Consider the following 23,343-nt stretch of genomic DNA (forward strand, 5'->3'; position numbering starts at 1 on the left):
TTGCTGCAATTTCAGGTGAATTGCTAAATCAGTTTCCATAAAGGAGATGAGACCATGGAATGCCAAACCTTTTTTTCCATGGTAAGATGCCCCCTTTGCACAAAGGTTTCGACAGTTAGAAGGTCACCTGCTATCTTGGCAGAAAATGGCATGTGATTATTTGCTCTCCTTTACAGACAGGTTTCAGATTTTAAAAGAAATGGAAAATATCTCAGAGAATAATAAATATCTCAATAAATTTTACTTGCTAGGTCAGAAAGCAATCAATGATTATCAAGGCCAGAAAGATATCCCTCTCCAACTCTCCCTTATGCCCTGTCTTTTCTTGAATATTGAAGGTCATGAAACATCTTCCAAAACTTCAGTCAACATGTCTTTGACAAGCAAGAAGATAGCTGATAGCATAGAGGGAACATACCTCAACTTAAAAAAGGCCATAAAAACCTACAGCTAACATCGTACTCAATGGTGAAAAGCTAAAAGCATTTCCTCTAAGATTGGAAACAAAATAAGACAAGTGACTTGCTACTTTTATTCAACATAGTTTTGGAAGTCCTAGCTATGGCAATCAGAGAAGAAAAAGAAATAAAAGGAATCCAAATGGGAAAAGAAGTTAAACTCTCACTGTTTCCAGATGACATGATACTATACATAGAAAATCTTAAAGACACTACCAGAAAACTACTCGAGCTCATCAATGAATTTGGTAAAGTTGCAGGTTACAAAATTAATACACAGAAATCTGTTGCATTTTTATACACTAACAATGAAAGATCAGAAAGAGAAATTCAAGAAATAATTCCATTTACCATTGCATCAAAAAGAATAAAATAACTAGGAATAAACCTACCTAAGGAGATAAAAGACCTGTACTCTGAAAACTATAAGATGCTGATGAAAGAAATTGATGATGACACAAACAAATGGAAAGATATACCATGTTTTGGATTGGAAGAATCAACATTGTCAAAATGACTATACTACCCAAGGCAATCTACAGATTCCATACAATACCTATCAAATTTTAAAATGGCATTTTTTACAGAACTAGAACAAAAAAATCTTAAAATTTGTGTGGAGACACAAAAGACCCTGAATAGCCAAAGCAACCTTGAGAAAGAAAAACAAAGTTGGAGGAATCATTCTCCCTGACTTCGGACTATACTACAAAGCTATAGTCATTAAAACAGTATGGTACTGGCACCAAAAACAGTAATATAGATCAATAGAGCAGGATAGAAAGCCCAGAGACAAACCCACACACCTATGGTCAATTAATCTGTGGCAAACGAGGCAAGACTATACAATGGAGGAAAGACAGTCTCTTCAATAAATAGTGTTAGGGGACTTCCCTGGTGGTGCAGTGGTTAAGAATCTGCTTACCAATGCAGGGGACACAGGTTCAATCCCTGGTCCTGGAAGATCCCACATGCTGCAGAGCAACCAAACCTGTGCACCACAACTACTGAGCCTGTGCTCTAGAGACCACGAGCCACAACTACTGAGCCCATGTGCCACAACTACTAAGGCCCACTTGCTCTAGGACCTGTGCTCCACAACAAGAGAAGCCACTGCAATGAGAAGCCCATGCACCACAACGAAGAGTAGCCCCCGCTTGCCACAACTAGAGAAAGCCCACACAGCAATGAAGACCAAATGCAGCCAAAAATAAATAAAATTAAAAAAAATAGTGCTGGAGAAACTGGACAGCTAAATGTAAAAAAATTAAAGTAGAACATTCTTTAAGACCATACACGAAAATAAACTCAAAATGGATTAAAGACCTAATTCTGAGACCAGACACTATAAAACTCTTAGAGGAAAACATAGGCAGAACATTCTCTGATATAAATTGCAGCAAGAGCTTTTTTGATCCATCTCCCAGAGTAATGGAAATAAAAACAAAAATAAACAAATGGGACCTAATTAAACTCAAAAACTTTTGCACAGCAAAGGAAACCATAAACAAAATGAAAAGACAACCCACAGATGGGAGAAAATATTTTCAAATGATGTGACCGACAAGGGATTAGTCTCCAAAATTTACAAACAGCTCATGCAGCTTAATATCATCAAAATAGACAACCCGATTAAAACATGGGCAGAAGACCTTAATAGACATTTCTCCAAAGTAGACATACAGATGGCCAAGAGACACATGAAAAGATGTTCAACATCACTAATTCTTAGAGAAGTGCAAATCAAAACTACAATGAGATATCACCTCACACCAGTTAGAATGGCTATCATCAAAAAATCCACAAACGGGCTTCCCTGGTGGCGCAGTGGTTGAGAGTCCGCCTGCCAATGCAGGGGACACAGGTTCGTGCCCCGGTCCGGGAAGATCCCACATGCTGCAGAGCGGCTGGGCCCGTGAGCCATGGCCGCTGAGCCTGTGCATCCAGAGCCTGTGCTTCGCAACAGGAGAGGTCACGACAGTGAGAGACCCGCGTACCACAAAAAAAAAATAAATGCAGGAGAGGATGTGGAGAGAGGAAACCCTCCTACACTGTTGGTGGGAATGTAAATTGGTGCAGCCACTATGAAGAACAGTATGGAGGTTCCTTAAGAAACTAAAAATAGAGCTACCATGTGATCCTGTAATCCCACTCCTGGATATATATCTGGAGAAAATCATGGTCCAAAGGGATACATGCACCAAAATGTTCATTGTAGTGTTCTTTACAATAGCCAAGACATGGAAGCAGCCTAAATGTCCATTGACAGAAGAATGGATAAAGAAGGTGTGGATGTGTTACATATATACAATGGAATATTACTTAGCCATTAAAAAGAATGAAATAGGGCTTCCCTGGTGGCGCAGTGGTTGAGAGTATGCCTGCCAATGCAGGGGACGCGGGTTCGTGCCCCGGTCCGGGAAGATCCCACATGCCGCGGAGCAGCTGGGCCCGTGAGGCATGGCCGCTGAGCCTGCACGTCTGGAGCCTGTGCTCTGCAACGGGAGAGGCCACAACAGTGAGAGGCCCACATACCGCAAAAAAAAAAAAATGAATGAAATAATGCCATTTGCAGCAACATGGATGGACTTAGAAATTGTCATACTGAGTGAAGTAAGTCAGACAAAGACAAATATCGTATGATATCACTTATATGCAAAATATAAGAAATGATACAAATGAACTTATTCACAAACAGAAACAGACTTACAGACTTAGAGACCGAACTTATGGTTACCAGAGGGAAGGGCAGGCAGGGGGGACAGATAGTTAGGGAGTTTGGGACTGACATGTACACATTGTTATACTTAAAATGGATAACCAACAAGGACTTACTGAATAACACAGGGAACTCTGCTCAAAATTCTGTAACAGCTAATTGGGAAACGAATTTGAAAAAGAGTAGATACACGTATATGTATACTGAATCACTTTGCTGTACACTTGAAACTAACACAATATTGTTAATGAACTGTACCCCAATATAAAATAAGTTAAAAATAAAACGTCGAGGATTGGCTCTCAAAGTGTGTCTGAGGCTGAAATGTCTCTATTTACAGAGCTAGGGAAAACTCTAGGGGTCACTTCCTGTTACCCAATCAGCACAGTGATTGGATAAATGTCATGGAAGGAACTATTTTAGAGAATCCGAATAGATTCAGTTTCCCATGGAAACTCCAATAGGAGAAACCATGATTTATTAAAGAGGCCTCCACATTGGTTTGGTGGTAGATTTTCTTTATTGTATTTTATCTATTTTAGACTTTATGGGTTGCATTTTGGGGGTTAACAGATTGGTTTTCCTGATCTAGGGAATTTTTTCTCATTGCCTGGAGAGTTTGAGGGAGTCAGAGAATTGAGATCTGGTAGTTGTAATCGAATTGGGTTACCTAATCTATTTTTCTTTTTTTCATGAAATAAGTCTTAAAAGACTTTTTGTCTAAAATCAGCTGATGAGCTAAAGTGTGCGAAGAACCTATTTCGGAGTAGGCATTTAGAAAACCAGAGGTTGTACACCAGTAGGGAAAAATAATGACACCTATCAATTTAGGGAACCTTCCTTCTTCTAAATAACTAAGGAAGCAATACGCGAACAAGTATAGAGGGTACAAATCTCAACGAAATAAAGGCCACATGGACAAAAACACAGCTATTATCTACTCCATGTAGAAAATCTTGGAGAAGGAAATACGCAAACACTCTTTGACAGAAATGTATTTGTTTATTTGAAATTTAAATTTCATTGATTATCCTATGTTTAATCTGGCCGCCCTACCTGGAACATCCTATTTTACAAATCATGCCTAACATGAAGGCAATCAGCAGTAGCCTCAGTTTCATGCTGAAGTACTAAAAGCCAATGAGACATGCATTCATTGGAAGAAAAAGAACAACACAAAGCAAAAACTTATAAGAAAATAAGCTATATAAAGAAGAAAACAAAAGCCAAAGGGAAAATAAGTCATCACTCAAAGATCCTCCTAATTCATGTGGATGGAACCCAACTGGGTTCCAGTATCCTCCTAAGTTCTTCACATGTCATCCATCCTTTGTATCTCAGAGGTGACAAATCATCCTGAATTTCCTTCTTGGAGCAGAAGGGACTTGGATCTGAAAGCAGAGTCCTGGGTGAGTCATTTTTTTTAAAATTTATTTTATTTATTTATTTTTGGCTGTGTTGGGTCTTCATTGCTGCGCTTGGGCTTTCTCTAGTTGTGGCGAGTGGGGGTTACTCTTCGTTGCAGTGTGTGGGCTTCTCATTGTAGTGGCTTCTCTTGTTGTGGAGCACAGGCTCTAGGCGTGCGGGCTTCAGTAGTTGTGACGTGGGGGCTCAGTACTTGTGGCTTGCGGGCTCTAGAGCGCAGGCTCAGTACTTGTGGCGCACGGGCTTAGTTGCTCCGCGGCATGTGGGATCTTCCCGGGCCAGGGCTCGAACACGTGTCCTCTGCATTGGCAGGGGGATTCTTAACCACTGAGCCACCAGGGAAGCCCCTGGGTGAGTCATTTTGAATGTGTTTTCTGGTGGCATTTGAAACTTCCCAGCTGACGGAGGGCGCTGTGACACTCGGGGCACACGTACGGTTTGAGCCCAGAGTGGGTGCATCGGTGAACGCTGAGGTTCCCTCTGTGGCTGAAGGCTTTGTCACAGTGCTCATATCGGAAAGGCTTCTCCTTGGTGTGGGTCCTCTTGTGAGCACGCAACGTGGAGTTGTGGGTTAACTTCTTGGGGCAGAGATCACAGCAGTATGGCTTCTCGCCTGTGTGGATCCACTCGTGAGTTTACGGGTCGGAAGACTGCATGGACCCTTCGGCACAGATATTGCATTGAAAGGGTCTCTCTCCTGTGTGTGTCCTCTGGTGAAGGGTAACCTGATATTGATTAGGAAATCTCTTCTTGCATACCCTACATTAATAGGGTGCCTATCCCTGGGCTCCTTTTCCCTCAGGAAGACTGTTGGTCCCACTGTGCTAGGTGAAACAACAGAATGGGACTCAAATTGTCCTGAGAACTGTCCTTTGTACAAAGATGTGGCTCCTTTTTTTTTTTTAAATAAATCTATTTATTTATTTATTTTTGGCTGCGTTGGGTCTTCGTTGCTGTGCACGGGCTTTCTCTAGTTGTGGCACGCGGGGGCTACTCTTCGTTGCGGTGCGTGGGCTTCTCATTGTGGTGGCTTCTCTTGTTGAGGAGCATGGGCTCTAGGCGCACGGGCTTCAGTAGTTGCGGCACATGGGCTCTGTAGTTGTGGCTCACAGGCTCTAGAGCTCAGGCTCAGTAGGTGTGGTGCACGGGCTTTGTTGTTCTGCAGCATGTGGGATCTTCCTGGACCAGGGCTCGAACCCGTGTCCGCTGCACAGGCAGGCAGATTCTTAACCACTGCACCACCAGGGAAGTCCTTGTGGCTCCTTCTTGATGCACTTCATGGGAACTGGGAATGTTGGCCAGTTTCCTTTTGAAACGTCTGAGACCCCTTGGAGAGCCTCTTCTGTATCCACTCTTAGTCGAAACTTCTCCTTCTGGAACACAAGAGGAAAACATTCAGCATTCACATTTGAAATATCAATTCCTTCTTGGGGATTCTTGCCGCCCTCTACCCTCCCAGAATGTGCTGAAAGAAGAGATTCAGCACACAACATTTAACAAGGAGCATTTTCCGTGGTGCCAACCTCACTGGAACCCAGCACTGATGTTGGCTGAGGACTTCCCATCAACCAAAATACCTAAGAGTCTAGATTATTAAACACACTGGAAAGGTAATGATGGAGAAGTTTGGCATTAGAGAACCAGCTACCCCCTGCCCCCCACAAGGAATGTTAATGCTGGGTACCCAGCTCCGTGCCACCATTGGAAGCAAGTCACTAACTCCTCTGGATTCCAAGTTTTTATACTCACCATGACGCTTTGGAAGTTCAAGCTCTTGAGACTGACGGGTTCTTGTCTCTTCCGTGTCTTCCATCAGGTCCTTCTCCAAGTTTTCCTTGGGTGTCACACCCTCTAATTCACCTGTTTCAGGAATGATCTCTGGCAGGAGACCTTTCTGGTCCTGTCAATGGATAACCAAGCAGAGTCAATAACCCATCCATCTTAGCCCATAGAAAGCTCTGTCTCCTCTTCCCTCATCCCCCTCATATCCTAGTCTAAGACTCCAACTTTCTAAATATAATTTTGGGGGATATACCCTGACTTCTTCTGGGCCACCCTAACACCCAGATTGATAACTGTCTCCTAATTCCCAAGTCTGTCCTTAATCTATACTGACCCCATCTTGCAATCCAGTCCGGACATCACAGTTGGCACTGTGAATTCGCTACGCATACGTCTCTCCAAGTCATCGCAAATTCTCTCTGCCCCTGACTCTGGAGCAAAGGACTCTAGGTCCAGGTCTCCCAACTTCAGCACATTTTGATACATTGCCATTTGTCTTTATGATGACAGTTGTCCTGTGAATGGTATGATGATGAGCAGCAAATCCCTAGTCTCTACTCACTAGAAAACAATAGCATCCCCCACCCCCATCCCCATTTGGACAAATCAACTGTCTCCAGACATTCTCTAATATCTTCTGAGAGGCAAAACCACTCCAATTGGGAACTCCTCATTCAACTCAAGGGATTAACAATATTCCAAAATAAGAAGTGCCTCTGAGGAAAATGACCATGGGGAAACAGCTTTCAAAGAATTCACCCGTGGCAAATTGACCCAGCACCATCCCATTGAGACAGGATTTCTTCCTTCTCACGCTTATGGCTACAAGCTTTCATGGCGGAGGGACAAAGATGGATGAGTCTTCATTCTCACACTGTCTTGAAAATGTCTAGGAACAGAATGCATCCATGGGAATTCATGGAGTCAATGGGTCCATTTCTGTCCTTTGCCAAATCTACCAATTACTCTAGCAGCCACGCCCGTCTGAACCTCTTTTACCTTCTCCCAGACTCTCTCTTGGTATCAGCACATCACACACTCACCCGCCCTCTTGACAGTTCTTTGGCTCTTGCTGGATTCTGCAGCTCTTGGCTTACCTGCTGGCCATTCTTTGGAGGTATCTCACTAACAAGGGATTGGGGATCCCTGGGTAGGTCTTTCTCATCGTTTGTGTCACTGAGCTCAATTTCAAACGTCTCAATATCCAAGCTTTGCACAAGATATTCATCTCCTTGTATGCGAACTGTAGTCTGTGAGGGAAAAACTAAATTGAGATTGGTCTCCTATAAGACCTGGAAAGTAGCTCTCAAGGCATCCGATGACATCATACCACACAAGCATACGTTTTTTTTTTTGTTTGTTTGTTTAAAAGATCAATATCTCTCAACGATGCCCAACGCAAACTCTCACCCATTTGGGAATCACTGATTTAGAGTCAATCACTCAGGTCCTATCTGTTCAATCCCCAGCTTGCAGATCCCATCCCACCTCTCCCTTTCCCATACCAATCATAAGGGTCCAACTCACCCATTTCCTGGGTTTCTGGTTATTTCTTAGTATGTCCTCCATGTCTTTGCAACTCTGCACTCCACTTTCCTTGACTAAGACCTGGCACTCCAGCAGCATGCAGATCATAAACTGATCCAGCACTAGCTTTTCCATCGTCTGCTCCTTTGTGTGAAGATCTGGCATCAGTTACTAATGGCAGAGCTCACAGAGTCTCCTCAGATCCTGGACGGGGTCGGATTCCTCTGAGCTTCTAAATGTTCTGAAGCGAACGTGCCACATCTCCCAGTCACAGTCTGGCTTTTCCATAAGTGTATGTTGGCATGGCAGAGACACTGGTGACTCTGAACTAGGGCCTCTGGGGAGTTTTCCACGACCCTGGAAAAATGTCTGGTCCTCAGCCATATTGAGGGAGGAATTTTCCAATAGGACTCTGAGCAAACGCTTCTAGAAGCTGGTGGCCAGTTGACCCCTATGGAAAGGGATTTCCTCTGCTTTTCCTCTGCAATAGAGTCACTGTTCAGAAGGCTGGGGACAAAAACAAACAAACAAACAAAAAGAATGAACTTGATGTCTTTCACTTTATTCCACCTTTCCATCTCTCCTACATCCCTCATCCCAGTATTGGACACCACTCCCCCACTGTTTCAATATTTGATACCAGGAACTATAATCCATTCTGTTATTCTTCTGACATCCACCTTTATAGCAAAGCAAAAAAGTATCTGGTCAAAAATGTCTATAGGGCCGCGGTTCAGAAACTTGTTGAAAAAATGAACCACAACACACCACACCACACCAACGTGTGTGGAAACATTCTTCTCATCTCACAGAAGAGTTCAACAATCAACCATAGTTAATGTGGGGTTTGAGGGAGATCCATTGCTTTCACAAGGTCTCTGACCTAATGCAAGGTAAATAGGAAGCCAAAGCTTTCTGAAGCCCGCCTCCATCTGTCCTGATTTCTAAGGACTCTCTTTAGACATTCCCTCTTGTCACTTACCCCTTCGAACCCTCTTGCCTTCAGTCTCCTTAAGTCAGGGACTGGCTCTCAAAATGTGTCTGAGCTGAAATATCTCTATATAGAGCTGGGGGAAATTCCAGGGGTGCATTCCCATAACCTCATCATCCCAGTGACTTGATAAAGGTCACGGAAGGAACCATTTTAGATAATCCGGGTAGATTCAATTTCCCATGAAAACTCCAACAGGAGAAACCTTGATTTATTCAAGAGGCCTCCATATGATTTGGAGGGTGCTGGAGGAAAAGGAACCCTCCTACACTGTTGGTAGGAATATAATATGGCTCACAGCCACTATGGAGAAGAGTGTGGAGGTTCCACAAAAAACTAAAACTAGAGCTACCATATGATCCAGCAATCCCATTCCTGGACATAAATCTGGAGAAAATAATCATTGGAAATTATACACGCACCACAATATTCATTGCAGCACTATTTACAATAGTCAAGACATGGAAGCAACCTAAATGTCTATCAACAGATTAATGGGTAAAGGAGATGTGGTATATATACACAATGAAATATTATTCAGATAGAAAAAAAAGAATGAAGTAATGCTACTTGCAGCAACATGGATGGACCTAGAGATTATCATCCTAAATGAAGTAAGTCAGAGAAAGACAAATATAATATGATATGTGGAATCTAAAAAAATGATTCAAATCAGCTTATTTACAAAACAGAAACAGACTCACAGACATGGAAAACAAACTTATGGTTACCAAAGGATAAATATGGTGGGGAGAGATAAATTAGGAGTTTGGGATTAACACATACACACTACTATATATAAAACAGACAACCAACAAGGATCTACTGTATATAACAGGGAACTGTACTCAATATTTTGCAATAACCTGTATTTGAAAAAAGTCTGAAAAAGAATTGATATATGTATACGTATAACTGAATCACTTTGCTGTACACCTGAAACCAATATAACTTTGTAAATAACTATACTTCAATATAAAATAAAAATTAAAAAGAAGAAAGTAGGTGATTAGACCCAAGTTCAGTTTGATAACAGATACTAGACGTTTTTAAAACATCTGCTAGCTACAACCTTGTGGTTTCAATATTTCCCCTTGCAATTCTAAAGCCATTTCCAATTCCAACCAATGCTTGTTTACAAACACCCTTACATCTTGACTGCTCCAATTGTAATTCTTGACAAACAATTTATGGAACTAACTGTGGCCTTCCGTTTTTTGCCTTTATAACCGTCCTCCATTTTGTAGTCCAGGGGAACTCAATGCACGTGCTTCTCGAATCTGTGTCTCCCAGCTGCAGTTGTATCAAGCCCCAAATACATGCTTCTTTCTTTCATTCAGGCCTTTGTTTCTGAAATTTTGGTTAACACTCATAACACATAAAAGTATGTAATTGACTATGTTGTCATTAGTTTTCACTGTCTGTCTCCTTTGACTGGAAGTTCAGACTCACGAGGGCAGGCATCTTTGACATTTTGAATATTGATGTGTCCCATGCAGCCAAAATAGTACTTGGAATGGGATAGGCACTTAATGAGTGTTGGTTAAGGAGGGAATAAATATGGTGGGACAGATACCTGTTTGTTTTTAGGCAAAGCTATCTGCTGTCTTTTCATGTCCCCTAAGGCTGTACTAAAAAATAAGATTTAAATATATAATGAATCGCAATTTAGAAAGCCATTTCCACAGGCTAGCCAAGTTTCCTGTGTAATTACGTGCTCTGCTTCATTCCCTCACTTCTCAGACTTCAATGTTCCTTCAGTCTTCACTGAGACCCTAACCTTGTTCACATGGCCAAGAGCTATTTCAGCAACCACTTTTTAAAAATTTTTATTTCTTTATTTTTTTGAGGCACGCGGGCCTCTCACTGCCGTGGCCTCTCCCGTCGTGGAGCACAGGATCCGGACGCGCAGGCCCAGTGGCCATGGCTCACGGGCCCAGCCGTTCCACGGCACGTGGGATCCTCCCGGACCAGGGCACGAACCTGTGTCCCCTGCATCAGCAGGTGGACTCCCAACCACTGTGCCATTAGGGAAGACCTAAGCAACCACTTTTGAGTAACTAAAATTATGGTCGATATCAGCACTTTCAACATTTCACAAATATTTTTCTGAGATAATCTCAAGTCTCCATGCATTGTCACTGCAATTGCAGGTGAAATTATATTGACTACCCAGCAAGGAAAGTAGATCATGTAGTCCAGTCCTTTATCTCTGGGTTCAGAGGCCCCCTTTCCAAATAAAGTATGACTGTGACCATAGAGTCACACTCCAGGCAGAAAGCAGCAAGTGGTAAGTCACTCTTCTTTTCAGTCAGGTAGAACTTGGCTTCTCAAAAAGAACTGGGGCTTCCCTGGTGGCACAGTGGTTAAGAATCCGCCTGCCAATGCAAGGGACACGGGTTCAAGCCCTGGTCCGGGAAGATCCCACATGCTGCAGAGCAACCAAGCCTGTGTGCCACAACTACTGAGCCTGCGCTCTAGAGCCCACGAACCACAACTACTGAGCCCGCGTGCCACAGCTACTGAAGCCTGCACACCTAGAGCTGGTGCTCTGAAACAAGAGAAGCCACTACAATGAGAAGCCCACACACCGCAGTGAAGACCCAACACAACCATAAATAAATAAATAAATTTATACAATAAATAAATAAATAAATTAGAACTGAATATATATCAAAATGTGGAGTAAGAAGTATGTGTCGGTCACTGGATGGGACACCGTCACTGGCTCTACGTTTTTTGTGAGGGAACCAGAGACACAGCACGTGGTCCACCTGCTTTTGGCCACCCCACATTCCTTCTCTGTCTTGCCAGTCATGGCCGTGTCTGGAGCCTTTGCTCGCTTGACCCTGACCGAACACAGTGAAACTCTTAAGTTGAGTGTAAAGCTTCAGCCTGTATGTATTGGAAGTGCAATAAGACACTGTTTATTAGACCTTAAGTATGGCTGGATGCACTTTGTGTCTGAGCAACACCCAGGTATCATGTGCCCACTTGGTTTTGTAGGTTCGGGGAACATCTGAAATATTATGTCTCTGTACCTCTCTGTGATCAGCACAGACTACATTCCACGCAAATCTGGGTGCGTCCCCTTTAAGAAGTGTGAAACCCCGCCCTGGTACTGAGAGATTCTGGACACTCCTTCCCAGCAACCCTCTGGGTGAGGCGGAACTTTTCCGGAGGCGGGGAGTACCGCCCCTTGCTAGGGCCTGGAGCGCTGTGAACTACATTACCCGAAAGGCACTGCTCCTGAGCGTCGACCTAGAGGACCGCGTCTGAGCGGGTTTTCTGGCGTGGACGGCGGGCGACATTTTGTAAGCTCGGGTCTGTTCACCGGTGGTGAGCTTCGCAACACTGGGCCGGCGCGAGGTCAGGGAGGCTGGAGGGCGTTGTGCTGGCTGCTCTGAGGCGGGTCTGAGGCTCGGTGTGGGCGCCATCCGCATTGACTCTGTCTCGGGGCCGGGATAGGGACCGCAGGGCCTGGGCCCCTGCTTCGCCCACAAACTGTGCTGGAGGGGCCGCGCTGATGGATCCGATTCAGGTAAATGCTGCGCCCCCCGGGCCCTCAGCCAACTCTTCTTATTCTGCAGAATTTTTGTTCTTAGTAATATTCTCTTACAAGTGTCCTATATTTATATTTATTTGTCCCGCCAAACCTTGGCTTTCTGAATATTGAAATATTACCCGTGTAGAAAAAAATTGCAGAAAACTTCCCAGTGTAGTTGAATAAGCAGCTCTAAAATTGATATTCTGCCACTGCTCAAGTCAAGAAATGCGATATAAGTAGGACCTCAGAAGCCGCCAGTGGGGTCCTTCAAAACGATTATCCCCATCCCCCAAAAGTTAAGGTATTGTCTGATGTTTTAAGTAAACTTTTCTTTTTTAAAAATTTATTTATTTATTCATTTTTGGCTGCATTGGGTCTTTGTTGCTGCGCGCGGGCTTTCTCTAGTTGCAGAGATGGGGGCTGCTCTTCGTTGCGGTGCGCGGGCCTCATTGCGGTGGCTTCTCTTGTTGTGGAGCACGGACTCTAGGCACGTGGGCTTCAGTAGTTGTGACATGCGGTCTCAGTAGTTGTAGCGCACAGGCTTAGTTGCTCCGTGGCACGTGGGATCTTCTCGGACCAAGGCTCGAACCTGTGTCCCCTGCGTTGGCAGGCGGATTCTTAACCACTGCAATGCCAGGGAAGCCGCCTTCTTGCTATTATTTTTTTTAAAAAATAAATTTATTTATTTATTTTTGGCTGTGTTGTGTCTTCGTTGTTACACGCAGACTTTCTCTAGTTGCGGCGAGCGGGGCCTACTTTTTGTTGCGGTGCGCAGGCTTCTCATTGGGTGGCTTCTCTTGTTGCGGAGCACGGACTCTAGGTGCGCGGACTTCAGTAGTTATGGTGTATGGGCTTAGTTGCTCCGCAGCATGTGGGATCTTTCTGGACCAGGGCTCGAATCCGTATCCCATGCATTGGCAGGCAGATTCTTAACCACTGCGCCACCAGGGAAGCCCTTGCTATTCTTGATACTTTTGCCAACTACTTGGAAATTATTCCACGACTGTAGTTTACCTTCGCTCAATTGTTTTAAAACTTTTTATGAATGGAATCAAGTAAATATTATGATGTGTTTTCCTTCATTTGCAAAACATGGCGTGACTTTACTCATGTTTTTCATAGCTGTCCGTTAATTTTTATGTGTGTGTGCAGTATTCTTTACTATGGATATATGAGTAAAATGTCCTTTGAAATTCTGCTGTTGAAGGCTTTTTTGTTTTGTTTTGTTTTGCTTTGTTTTTTGGTCTGCTTTCTGTATTTTTTTTTAACATCTTTATTGGAGTATAATTGCTTTACAGTGGTGTGTGCTTTCTGTATTGATAAACATTGCTACTGTAGTCATATCTGCCGTGTCTTCTGGGGTATATCAAGCATACATTTGTCTAGGGTATATGTTAAAATTATTATTGTATTTAAATGAACATTTCCACTTTTTGATCTTGTTTTGCTCCATGTTACTAATTTTAGCTTAGGTCTTTGAATGAGATGATTCTACTTAATCTATTCCATAGTTACATTTTTTAAAGGAATAGTTTATTTATTTATTTTGGCTGCACTGGGTCTTAGTCGCGGCACACAGGATCTTCATTGCGGCACGTGGACTCTTCCTTGTGGCATGTGGACTGTTATTTGTGGCATGTGGACTCCTTAGTTGTGACATGCAGAATTCTATGTTGTGGCATGTGAACTCTTAGTTGCGGCACACATGTGGGATCTAGTTCCTTGACCAGGGATCAAACCTGGGCCCCTGCATTGGGAGCGCTTTACCCACTGGACCACCAGGGAAGTCCCCCTTAGTTACATTTTGATACACACTTATTATGTATTAGGTAAACTTACAGTCTTACATTGTACGTCCACTTAGAGAGTTTGTGCTTTTTCAGTGATTGTACTCATAATAATATATATTTTACTGTTAAGTTTTCTTACTCTGGTGGTATTGGAAGAGAAAATGATTAAGAAATATCTTGTTAAAATACTTGTTTGAAGGGGGACGAAGTGAATCATTGTGAGGGTAATAAGTTACAAGGCTTCAAATCCCTTTCAAGACGTTTAGAAAGCAAGAAGATATTTCCATAGAGGATGGAATAGAGGTCAGGTCCTATAGCTTGTTTCCTTTCTCTTAAGATTATTTTATTTTACTTTACTTTTACTTTACTTTTTTCCCCACCATGCTGCTTGTGGGATCTTACTTCCCAGACCAGGGATCAAACCTGCGTCCTCGTCAGTGAAAGCACGGAGTCCTAATCACTGGTTTGCCAGGGAATTCCCCTCTCTTAAGTTTAAGTTATCAGAAATGACAACCGGTTATCCCAAACTGCTGAAGGGCAAGCACTTTTACTCTGATTCTAGCAACAACCCCTTTATCACAGATTCACTTTGGATGTGAAGCCAGTAAGTGGTAGTTCCATTCTCTATCACATGCGAAAAAAGCATTTAGGAAATTACAAATAATCTCTGAACATTTGTGGGGGAAAAAATGGATATATCAAAGAATAGGAATAAATGAAAAAAGTACATGTTCTTGAATCTTATTATGTAATGTTATAATAATTTCAAATCAGAACTTAATCTATGGATTATGTAAGTTGGAATTTTATATAAAACAATTTTTAACATAACCAAAGTAAAATTTGAAAAGGAAGTATAAAAACTCCTTGTCAGCTGTTATGGCCAACGACAAGCCACAAGAAGAGAAAAATGCGTTATTGGCAAGGGAGAGACAGAATAAGGGAATCAAATGCAAGTGTCAGAAATAGCTGTACATGAAATGAGTCTTAATTTTGATATTTGTGGCTTAGGGCTATAATAGTGTTATATATCCTGGCACAACCATTTCTTTGCCAACATGATCCTGTATTCTTTTTTCTCATTGGGCTCCAGTCACACTGTCCTCATTGATGGTAGTCAAACATGCCAGAGGTGACTCTGACAAAGAGTCTTTGCACTTGTGTTTTCCACTTCTGGAAAGCCTTTTCTCAAGATATCCTCATGACTTTATGGCACAACTCCAAAATACTTTCTGCCCTCTTTTACATGCTTTGTTTTTCCCTTAAGTATTTTCCTTTGCCTGAAATATTAAATGTTCACTCACTAATCTTCTTTTTTGTCTATTTTGCTGATGAGAATTAATATTACATGGCCCTAGTCTTCCCACAGATTCCACATTCAACAGAACCACTTATGAACACTGCACCAGTGAGTGTAGGTGTCCTGAAAGTATTTTGCTGTCACTCTTCCTGGACTTGGTGGCTGTAGACCCTAGAGAAACCCTCAGCCCAGGTTTCCAAGTCCAGGCCAGAGGTTATATGGACAGATTCCCATTTTTAGCAGCCAGTGGACTAGGATGTGAAAGGTTGTCTTAGGTACGGGGGTAGTACGTACAAATGTTTGAGGATGAGATTGAGATGGGAGTGTTTTAGGACTTGTAGGTCTCTGCTAATGTCTGGTGAGAACAGAGAACAAGGGGGCCAGAGTCAGGCCTAGGATGGTAACCTGAGAAGTTGGGTTTTTGTTCTGAGAATGATGGCAGATACGGAATTTTTGGAACAGGGGGGAAAAGTGATGTGACTTAGGTTTTAAGAGGTTACCTCTGGCTGCAGTGTGCACAGCAGATTCGGGGGAAGGAAGACAAGGAGATAATCAAGGAGGCTCTTGTAATCATCTAGAAGCACATTTGTTGTGCCTGGACGAGAGTGACAGATGTAGAGGTAAGAAATACTTGGCTTCTGGATTTGTTTCTTAAGTAGAGGTGGACTAGATTTTCTAATGTGGAGGGCTCACAGATGACTCCAAAAGTTTTTTTTCCCTTTGCATCTGGAAGGGGGTATGTGCCATGAACTGGGATGGGGAAGTCAGTGGTAGGAGTCATTTTCAGTGAGAATATTAGGAATTGGCTTTTGGCTGTGTTGAGTCTCAAAAGTTCCATTGACTCCCAGGTATAGGAGACAACTGGCTGAACATGCAGCACTAGAGTGCTGGGGGAGGCTTCAGGATGCCCTTATGGGACAAAGGAAGAGACTTGGGCTGTCAGAAAGAACTACAAGAGCAGTGAACATCAACGGGAAGGTGGGGGTAGGGAAAGTCCAGCGGGTGGCCCAGGTTTTTATGGGGGAGTGGCCATGAAATTAATGCAGAGGGAAAGCAGTAATGGAGGTGAAGTGATAGCAAAGTCAGGCTGGTGCTTATTTCTCCTCCTATGCACTGACCAGACTTTTGTGGTGGAACTTGGGGAGTTTCTGTCACAATGTCAGATGAGTTTTACCTAAGGTGTGTCAAGTGGGTGTGGATTTTGAATGGGTGTTATACGGACAAAGATTGTAACTGTTGAAGAGACATAACTTGCAATATAAAAGTGGAACCTGACCAGGCGTATTTAGATCTGCATGTTTTGACTGAGGTTAAAGTTAGGAACAAGGCCTGGTGGGGAAGCATTCAGAACAGGGCTGGGGAACCGCCAGTGGAGAGTTGGGGTATGGCGGGATCCTGTTGCATTGGCAGGAACTTTCTGATGCTGCGTGCATAAGGGTATGTGAGGAGGCAGGAGACATGCCAATTTTGTGGGCCAGGTGGTGATGATGGGTATCAGATGTATGAGGAGTTAGCCAGTGAGTAATACGCATGTGGGGAAGGTGTGTGACCAAATTGCCCCAGAGCCCTCATACCAGGAGTTTAAGAGAGGACGATGAGCCCAAGTTTGTTTATGTCTAGGAGACATGATCCTGGGGCCTCTCAGGCTGTTGTTTTGCTGGAGAGGGAGGGAGCCCTGAATACCAGGCCAACAGCTTAGATGGCATCTATCTGTCCACCTGCCTGTTGTTGCTGAGAGTTGTACCTAGTGCTCAAGGAAGTATGAAGAGTTATTAGGTACCAGTGCCCTCTAAGTTAGGGAGCTGAGGAGGATGATGAACCCAGAGTGAGTATGGGTTAGGGGTACTTATGGGGTCCTGGGGAGAGAGGCTGCTTATGTACACATCTGTCCCCATCATCACAGGGCTCTGTGACCTTTGAGGACGTGGCTGTGTACTTTTCCCAGGAGGAATGGAGGCTTCTTGATGAGGCCCAGAGACTCCTGTACCGTGATGTGATCCTGGAGACCTTTGCACTTGTTGCATCATTGGGTAAGGCCCTCACACCTATCCCAGCATCCTGGGCAGGTCTCTGCCTTTCCCCTTTTTTCCAAGGACAACTCTGTTCTTTTCACAGCTAGACAGTGACCACATCTCTATTACTGCTTCCTTGTCAGCTGTGCTGTGGGTGCCAAGGCTGAGTGAGTGTATATACAATCTCCTTTCAGAAGTATCCCCAATACCAGATGCTCTGAAGGTTTTTCAGCGAAGGTTTTCTGGGTCAAATGACTTGGAATTAGTTCAATGGGTTCCATTAGTCTCAGCCACTCCCTGTTAAGTTGACTCTGTAGACCCATACACCACCATGCTCCAGGCTGTGCCCTCTAGCTAACATTTCCTGGGGTCTCACTATTTCAGGAATTGTTGGGACTCAATGTGGTAACTGTTTGTGGGGTCCACTTGGCTGTTGCTGTGAGACCTTCCTCAAAGATTTTTTTTGTGATATTATTTTTCTTTCCTGAGGTTGTTTTGGGATTGGTTCCCCCTGGGCCAGTACTGAGCTGTCGTGTCTTTCACTTAGGACTTGCATTTTCTAGGTCCCATGTTGTTTTCCAGTTCGAGCTGGGAGATGAACCCTGGGTACATGACAGAGTGGACATGACTCCAGGCACAGCTAGAGAGACCCAAAGTGGGACCCACATTGGTGATTGGCATCAGGAGGAGGAAGTGATATCATGGCTGGGTTCAGATCATATCAGGAACACGTCCTGTGCCCCACAATGTTTTAGGACCAAGGCCAGTGACTGTGTACCTCATTTCTATCTTTCCTACCCATTCTTGATACTTTGCTCCTTCTGTCATTTCAACTCTGAATCTGAACCCAGGATTATCCCTCACCTCTCTGTCTTCCACTCTTTATTGGTCTTCTCCATCATCACTCTGATGTGCTCTCCAATATTGGCCTACATTAACATGTCATGAGTTCCCCCCGTATCCTTAAAATAGTCCTTGAACACTACCTACTCAGTGACAGTCAGATTTTCCTGAGCCTGGACAAACATTTCCACACAGCACATGTGGCACCAGCAGCCAAGGCCCTAGTGAAAACCACTCCCAGAGGAGTGAATTGTGGACCCCAGCTCCTCTGTGTGTTCCACTCCATCCTGTGTCTTTCACCTGGTGTGTCATCCATGTTCTGTGACATGTAGAGGCCCAATACTGCACAGCAGTCCTTTCATAACCTGCCCCAGCTCTCTTGTCCTGAAAATAGTCCCATGGATTTATTCGTTTCTATGTCAGCCGCATATTTGTAATGGGGCTGCATCCTTCTACCAAAATCTACATGAAGTTCACCCACATTTCTCTGCTTTCAGGGTGTTGGCATAGAGCAGAGGATGAGGAGACACCTTCTGAGCAGAAAGTTTCTGTAGAAGTGCCACAAATAAATACTTCAAAGACAGACCTGTCCACCCTGAAGTCCTATCCCTGGCAGAGGTTCTGCCTGTACTTAGAAGGAGGTTTGCATCTAGCTGAGGACCTTGGCACAAACCATGGTCAGAAACTGTGTGGGGCAGGTGTGAACTTTCACCAGCACAGTGGAGAGGAACTCTTTAGAAGACATGTGGGTAAGACCTTTATGAAGAGCCACACAGTCCATGCATACAAGAAGTCTTTCACATGCCAGGAGCCTGGGAAGGATTTCCCTGGTACCTCTGGCCTTCTCCAGCAGCAGGTCACTTCACCAAAAGACACCAAGTGTGTAGAGGCCTCTCACAATGGACAAAGGCAGTATAAATGCCACGAATGTGGGAAAGCCTTCTGCCGGAAGTCTAGGCTTGCTCAGCACCAGAGAGTCCACACTGGAGAGAGACCTTATGAATGTGATGAATGTGGGAAAGCCTTTGGCTGTAAATACATACTTGTTCAGCACTGGAGTGTCCACACTAGAGAAAAGCCTTATGGGTGCAGCGAATGTGGGAAAGCTTTTAGCGACAAACACACACTTGTTCGGCACCAGCAAATTCACACTGGAGAAAGGCCTTACAAATGCAGTGAATGTGAGAAAGCCTTCTGTCGCAAATACAGACTTGCTCAGCACCAGAGAGTCCACACTGGAGAGAGGCCTTATGAGTGCTGCTAATGTGGGAAAACCTTCACCCGTAAACCCATACTATTTAAGCACCAGAGAATCCACACTGGAGAAAGGCCTTATAAGTGCAGTGAATGTGGTAAAGTCTTTAGATGCAACTCCAGCCTCATTACTTATAGAAGAATTCACACAGGGGAAAGGCCTTATGAGTGTAGAGAATGTGGGAAGTTCTTTAGCCAAAGCTCTCAACTTATTGTGCACCAGAGAATTCACACTGGAGCCAAGCCTTATGAGTGCAGTGAATGTGGGAAAACCTTCACCACTAAAAGCAAACTTGTTCAGCACCAGAGAGTCCACACAGGAGAAAGGCCTTATGAATGTGGAGAATGCAAGAGAGCCTTCAGCTGTAAACGCATGCTTATTCAGCACCAGAGAATCCACACTGGAGAGAGGCCTTATGAGTGCAGTGAATGTGGGAAAGTCTTTAGGTACATCTCCAGCCTCATTAAACATAGAAGAATTCACACTGGGGAAAGCCCTTATGAGTGTAGTGAATGTGGAAAGTTCTTTAGGCAAAGGGCCCACCTTAAAGTCCACCAGAGAATTCACACTATAGCAAACATTTATGAGTGTAGTGAATGTGGGAAACATTTTAGCCAAAACTCTACTCTCATTTTGCACCAGAGAGTTCACACTGGAGCAAAGGCTTATAAGTGCAGTGAATGTGGGAAACGTTTTAGCCAAAGCTCTACTCTTATTAAGCACCAGAGTTCACATTGGAGAAAAACCACGAGTGCACTAAATGTGGTGATTTCTTCAGCCAAAACTCCCAGCTTACTCAACACCAAAAAGTTCATGCTACAGAAAGGCATCGCCAGTACAGGAAATGTGGAAAATTTTTCTGTCAAAGTCTGCTCTGACTGAGCACCAGAAACTTAACAGCCAAGATGGACCCTATGAGTGCAGTGAATGTAAGAAAGCTTTCAGCTGAAGGTCTAACCTCATTCGTCACCAGAAAGTTCCTACTGGAGAAAGGCCTTCAAATGAGATGAGGAGAGCAACGAATAAGCTGTCTTCTTAGTTAATACATCATACTGAATAGGCTCTGTGAGGGAGTCATCAACTGGAAGTTGAATGCCATACATATAAACAGCTCTAGTGTGCAGATTGCCTATGAGTACCAGGTTCGTAGGGAACTTTTAAGGAGCTATGCTGTACTTTCTGACTTAATGTCACTGTGAGTTTCTTACATCACCCAAGTGGTAGATCCCCATTCTTGGCACCAGCCACCTCAGTGTGATCAGGGTACGTAGATCTTTGTGCTCTCTTATCCCCTTAGAAATGCATGAATAGCCTGAGCACTTGGGTGTTGTCATTCTCTTTGGTCCTGCCAGGACCAAAGCAGCTTTGACCAATGGAATCCAGTCTCGGTTCTGCTGGTGGCTCACAACTTATTTGGTGGCATTGTCTCATATCATGCTCAGGATAGGTTTTTCAAGGTCTAAGTCACTCTGTTTGGGAACTATTTGCCTCAGTTTGCTCCACTCTATACCATAATGAAGACTATTTAAGCCACCTTTCATCTTGGGGTTTGTTCACTTTCAGACTGGTGTTGAGAACCAAATTGGACTCTCAGGATGATGAGGAACAGGTTTTGTGAGTGTTCCAAACTTCTTATACCTCAATGAGGATAGTATCATGGCAGAGAATAGTTTTCACTCCAGTTTTGGTCCAATCTGTTGTCCAAGGCCTCCTAGGGTAGACTGCAGGGTTCTGTGGGACTAATGTTGAATTCTGGATGTCAGAATTTTTGGCGGGTCCTGAGGTCACCTGAGATGAGGACAGTTGTGAGAACCACCAGTGATTTTTGGAGCAACATGAATGGTTCTCTTTTTCACATGGGATATCATGTCATGCCCCCAGTACTGTTCAAGAGAAGAAATTCTCTAGGTCCAGCTGGAAAAGAGCCATGTGCCATAATGTGCCCAAAGTGGTAGGCTGGTGTTCCTGAGTGTTATATTACAGGCATCAGGTGGGAACCATATTTCATACAGAAACACTCATGGAATTAATAGGGACTGAGAGACAAGCAAACAAGAAGGGATGAGCCTTTTCTAAAGTTTCATCCACAAATATTCCAGTGACTCTGTCGCTTTAGGATAAAGTGTTTGAAGACATTCTCAGGAGTTCCAGAGCTGTTCCTCTCCTCCTGAGCCCCTAGTCAGTGTCAGATTGAATAATGTAAAGGTTTTAGGAATCAGCATCTGCAAACAATTTATCTCAAGGCCATTGCTGCACAGTGAAAACAGTGAGGAATGAGAGTGGAAATTGTGTAGTCCAGGCATGTGAATTTTAGTACCCAGGCAGAGTTCCTGGATAACTTAAGTGGAAAGAACTTTCACTGCTCACAAGTCTTCTTTGCTACTGCTACAGATTCCCTCCCATGGGCAAGGGGATGTGATGGGGTTAATGTGAGGTTGCCAGAGTTCTACTGAAAAGGAGATTCAGCAAAGAGATTAAGATTTTTATTTGAAGCCAATTTCTATTGAAATTTAATTAGCTGTATAGTTGGTATGCACTGAACAGAACATACCTAAAATGCACAGCTTGGTAAGTTTTAGTACTTGTAAAGCCACGGAACCATCATAATAACAAAGATCTGTCACTGCCATATCTACTTTCTGACATCTCTCTCAGGGCTTTCAGGCAACTACTATTGACTGACTTTTCTCTCATTTCAATTAGTTAGTGTTTTCTAGACTTTTAATATTATTGGAGCCTTAATGTTTACTTTTGTGTTTGTCTTTTTTTATCTCCATGCATAGTTACTTTGAGAATCATCTAAGTTGCCGATGTGAATAATTCACTTTTTTCATGATAATATACTGTTTGGATATACCATTACTTCACTGGTATTGATCTGTTAAAGGATGGCGTTTTGTGGTTTCCAGTTTGTCTCACAGATAAGCTTACTATTAGCGTACATAAAATCCTTTATATGAGCACATGGTTTCATTCTAAAATGAATGACTACCCAAATGCATTCCCATTGACAGTATGGGAACATTCCAGTTCCCCTGTGTTCCTCACCAGTACTTGGTTGGTATGGTCAGTAGTTTGAATATTTCCTGTTTTAAAAGCATGGAGACATATCTCACTGTGGTGTGATTGCATTTCCCTAATGATTCATGATGTTGAACATTTTTGTGTTCATTTGCCAAGTGTATATCTTCTTTGACAAAATGTCTGCTTTCTTATTAGTAACTGAGAAGTTAATAAATGTGTTGGAATTTGACTTTTCTTCGGTGACTTTGCTGGGTGGAATAGGTATTTGTACTCAACATTATTACTATGTATACTCATTATTAAGATACTTCTATTACTTTAAGCCTAGACACTTAATAAAAAAGCCAACCGACCCTTCATTGTTGTGTGTGCCAATTTCCCTGGTATGAATACTCCAACTGTGGGCAATTTCAAACTGTGTGTATGAGGTTATTACTGAACCGGAGGCACAGCAAGCCAAACTCTGAGATGCCAAGGTTTGCTGGGGAGTATTTCATTCACAAGGCAGGCAAGTGAGAACACAGAAGAACAATTCTCAGATCCACCCTCCCGGTGGCAAGGTGCCTGTGATATTTAGGGGATAAAGAGGCAGGGTGGTCTTAAGTGTGGGGAAAGGCCAATCAGAGTTAGAGAAAAGCGAGGTAATTGGTGTGTACAGGTGTGTTTCATT

The 23,343-nt window shown here is 43.4% G+C and overlaps 1 protein-coding gene and 1 pseudogene across 1 annotated transcript; one reads left to right on the forward strand and one right to left on the reverse strand.

Annotated features, from left to right (window-relative positions):
• Window positions 1-4,958: 4,958 nt before the first annotated feature.
• On the reverse strand, window positions 4,959-8,295 carry LOC132510184 (zinc finger and SCAN domain-containing protein 5B-like; annotated as a pseudogene).
• Window positions 8,296-12,191: 3,896 nt separating this feature from the next.
• On the forward strand, window positions 12,192-22,902 carry LOC132509359 (zinc finger protein 304-like). Its single transcript, XM_060130327.1, is given in 3 exon segments — window positions 12,192-12,443; window positions 17,443-17,569; window positions 18,892-22,902. Coding segments are annotated over 3 exon segments (1,782 nt in total). The 5' UTR covers window positions 12,192-12,428; the 3' UTR covers window positions 20,532-22,902.
• Window positions 22,903-23,343: the final 441 nt, after the last annotated feature.

The sequence above is a fragment of the Lagenorhynchus albirostris genome, chromosome 19, assembly GCF_949774975.1.
Source record: "Lagenorhynchus albirostris chromosome 19, mLagAlb1.1, whole genome shotgun sequence".
Classification (NCBI taxonomy): Eukaryota; Metazoa; Chordata; class Mammalia; order Artiodactyla; family Delphinidae; genus Lagenorhynchus; species Lagenorhynchus albirostris.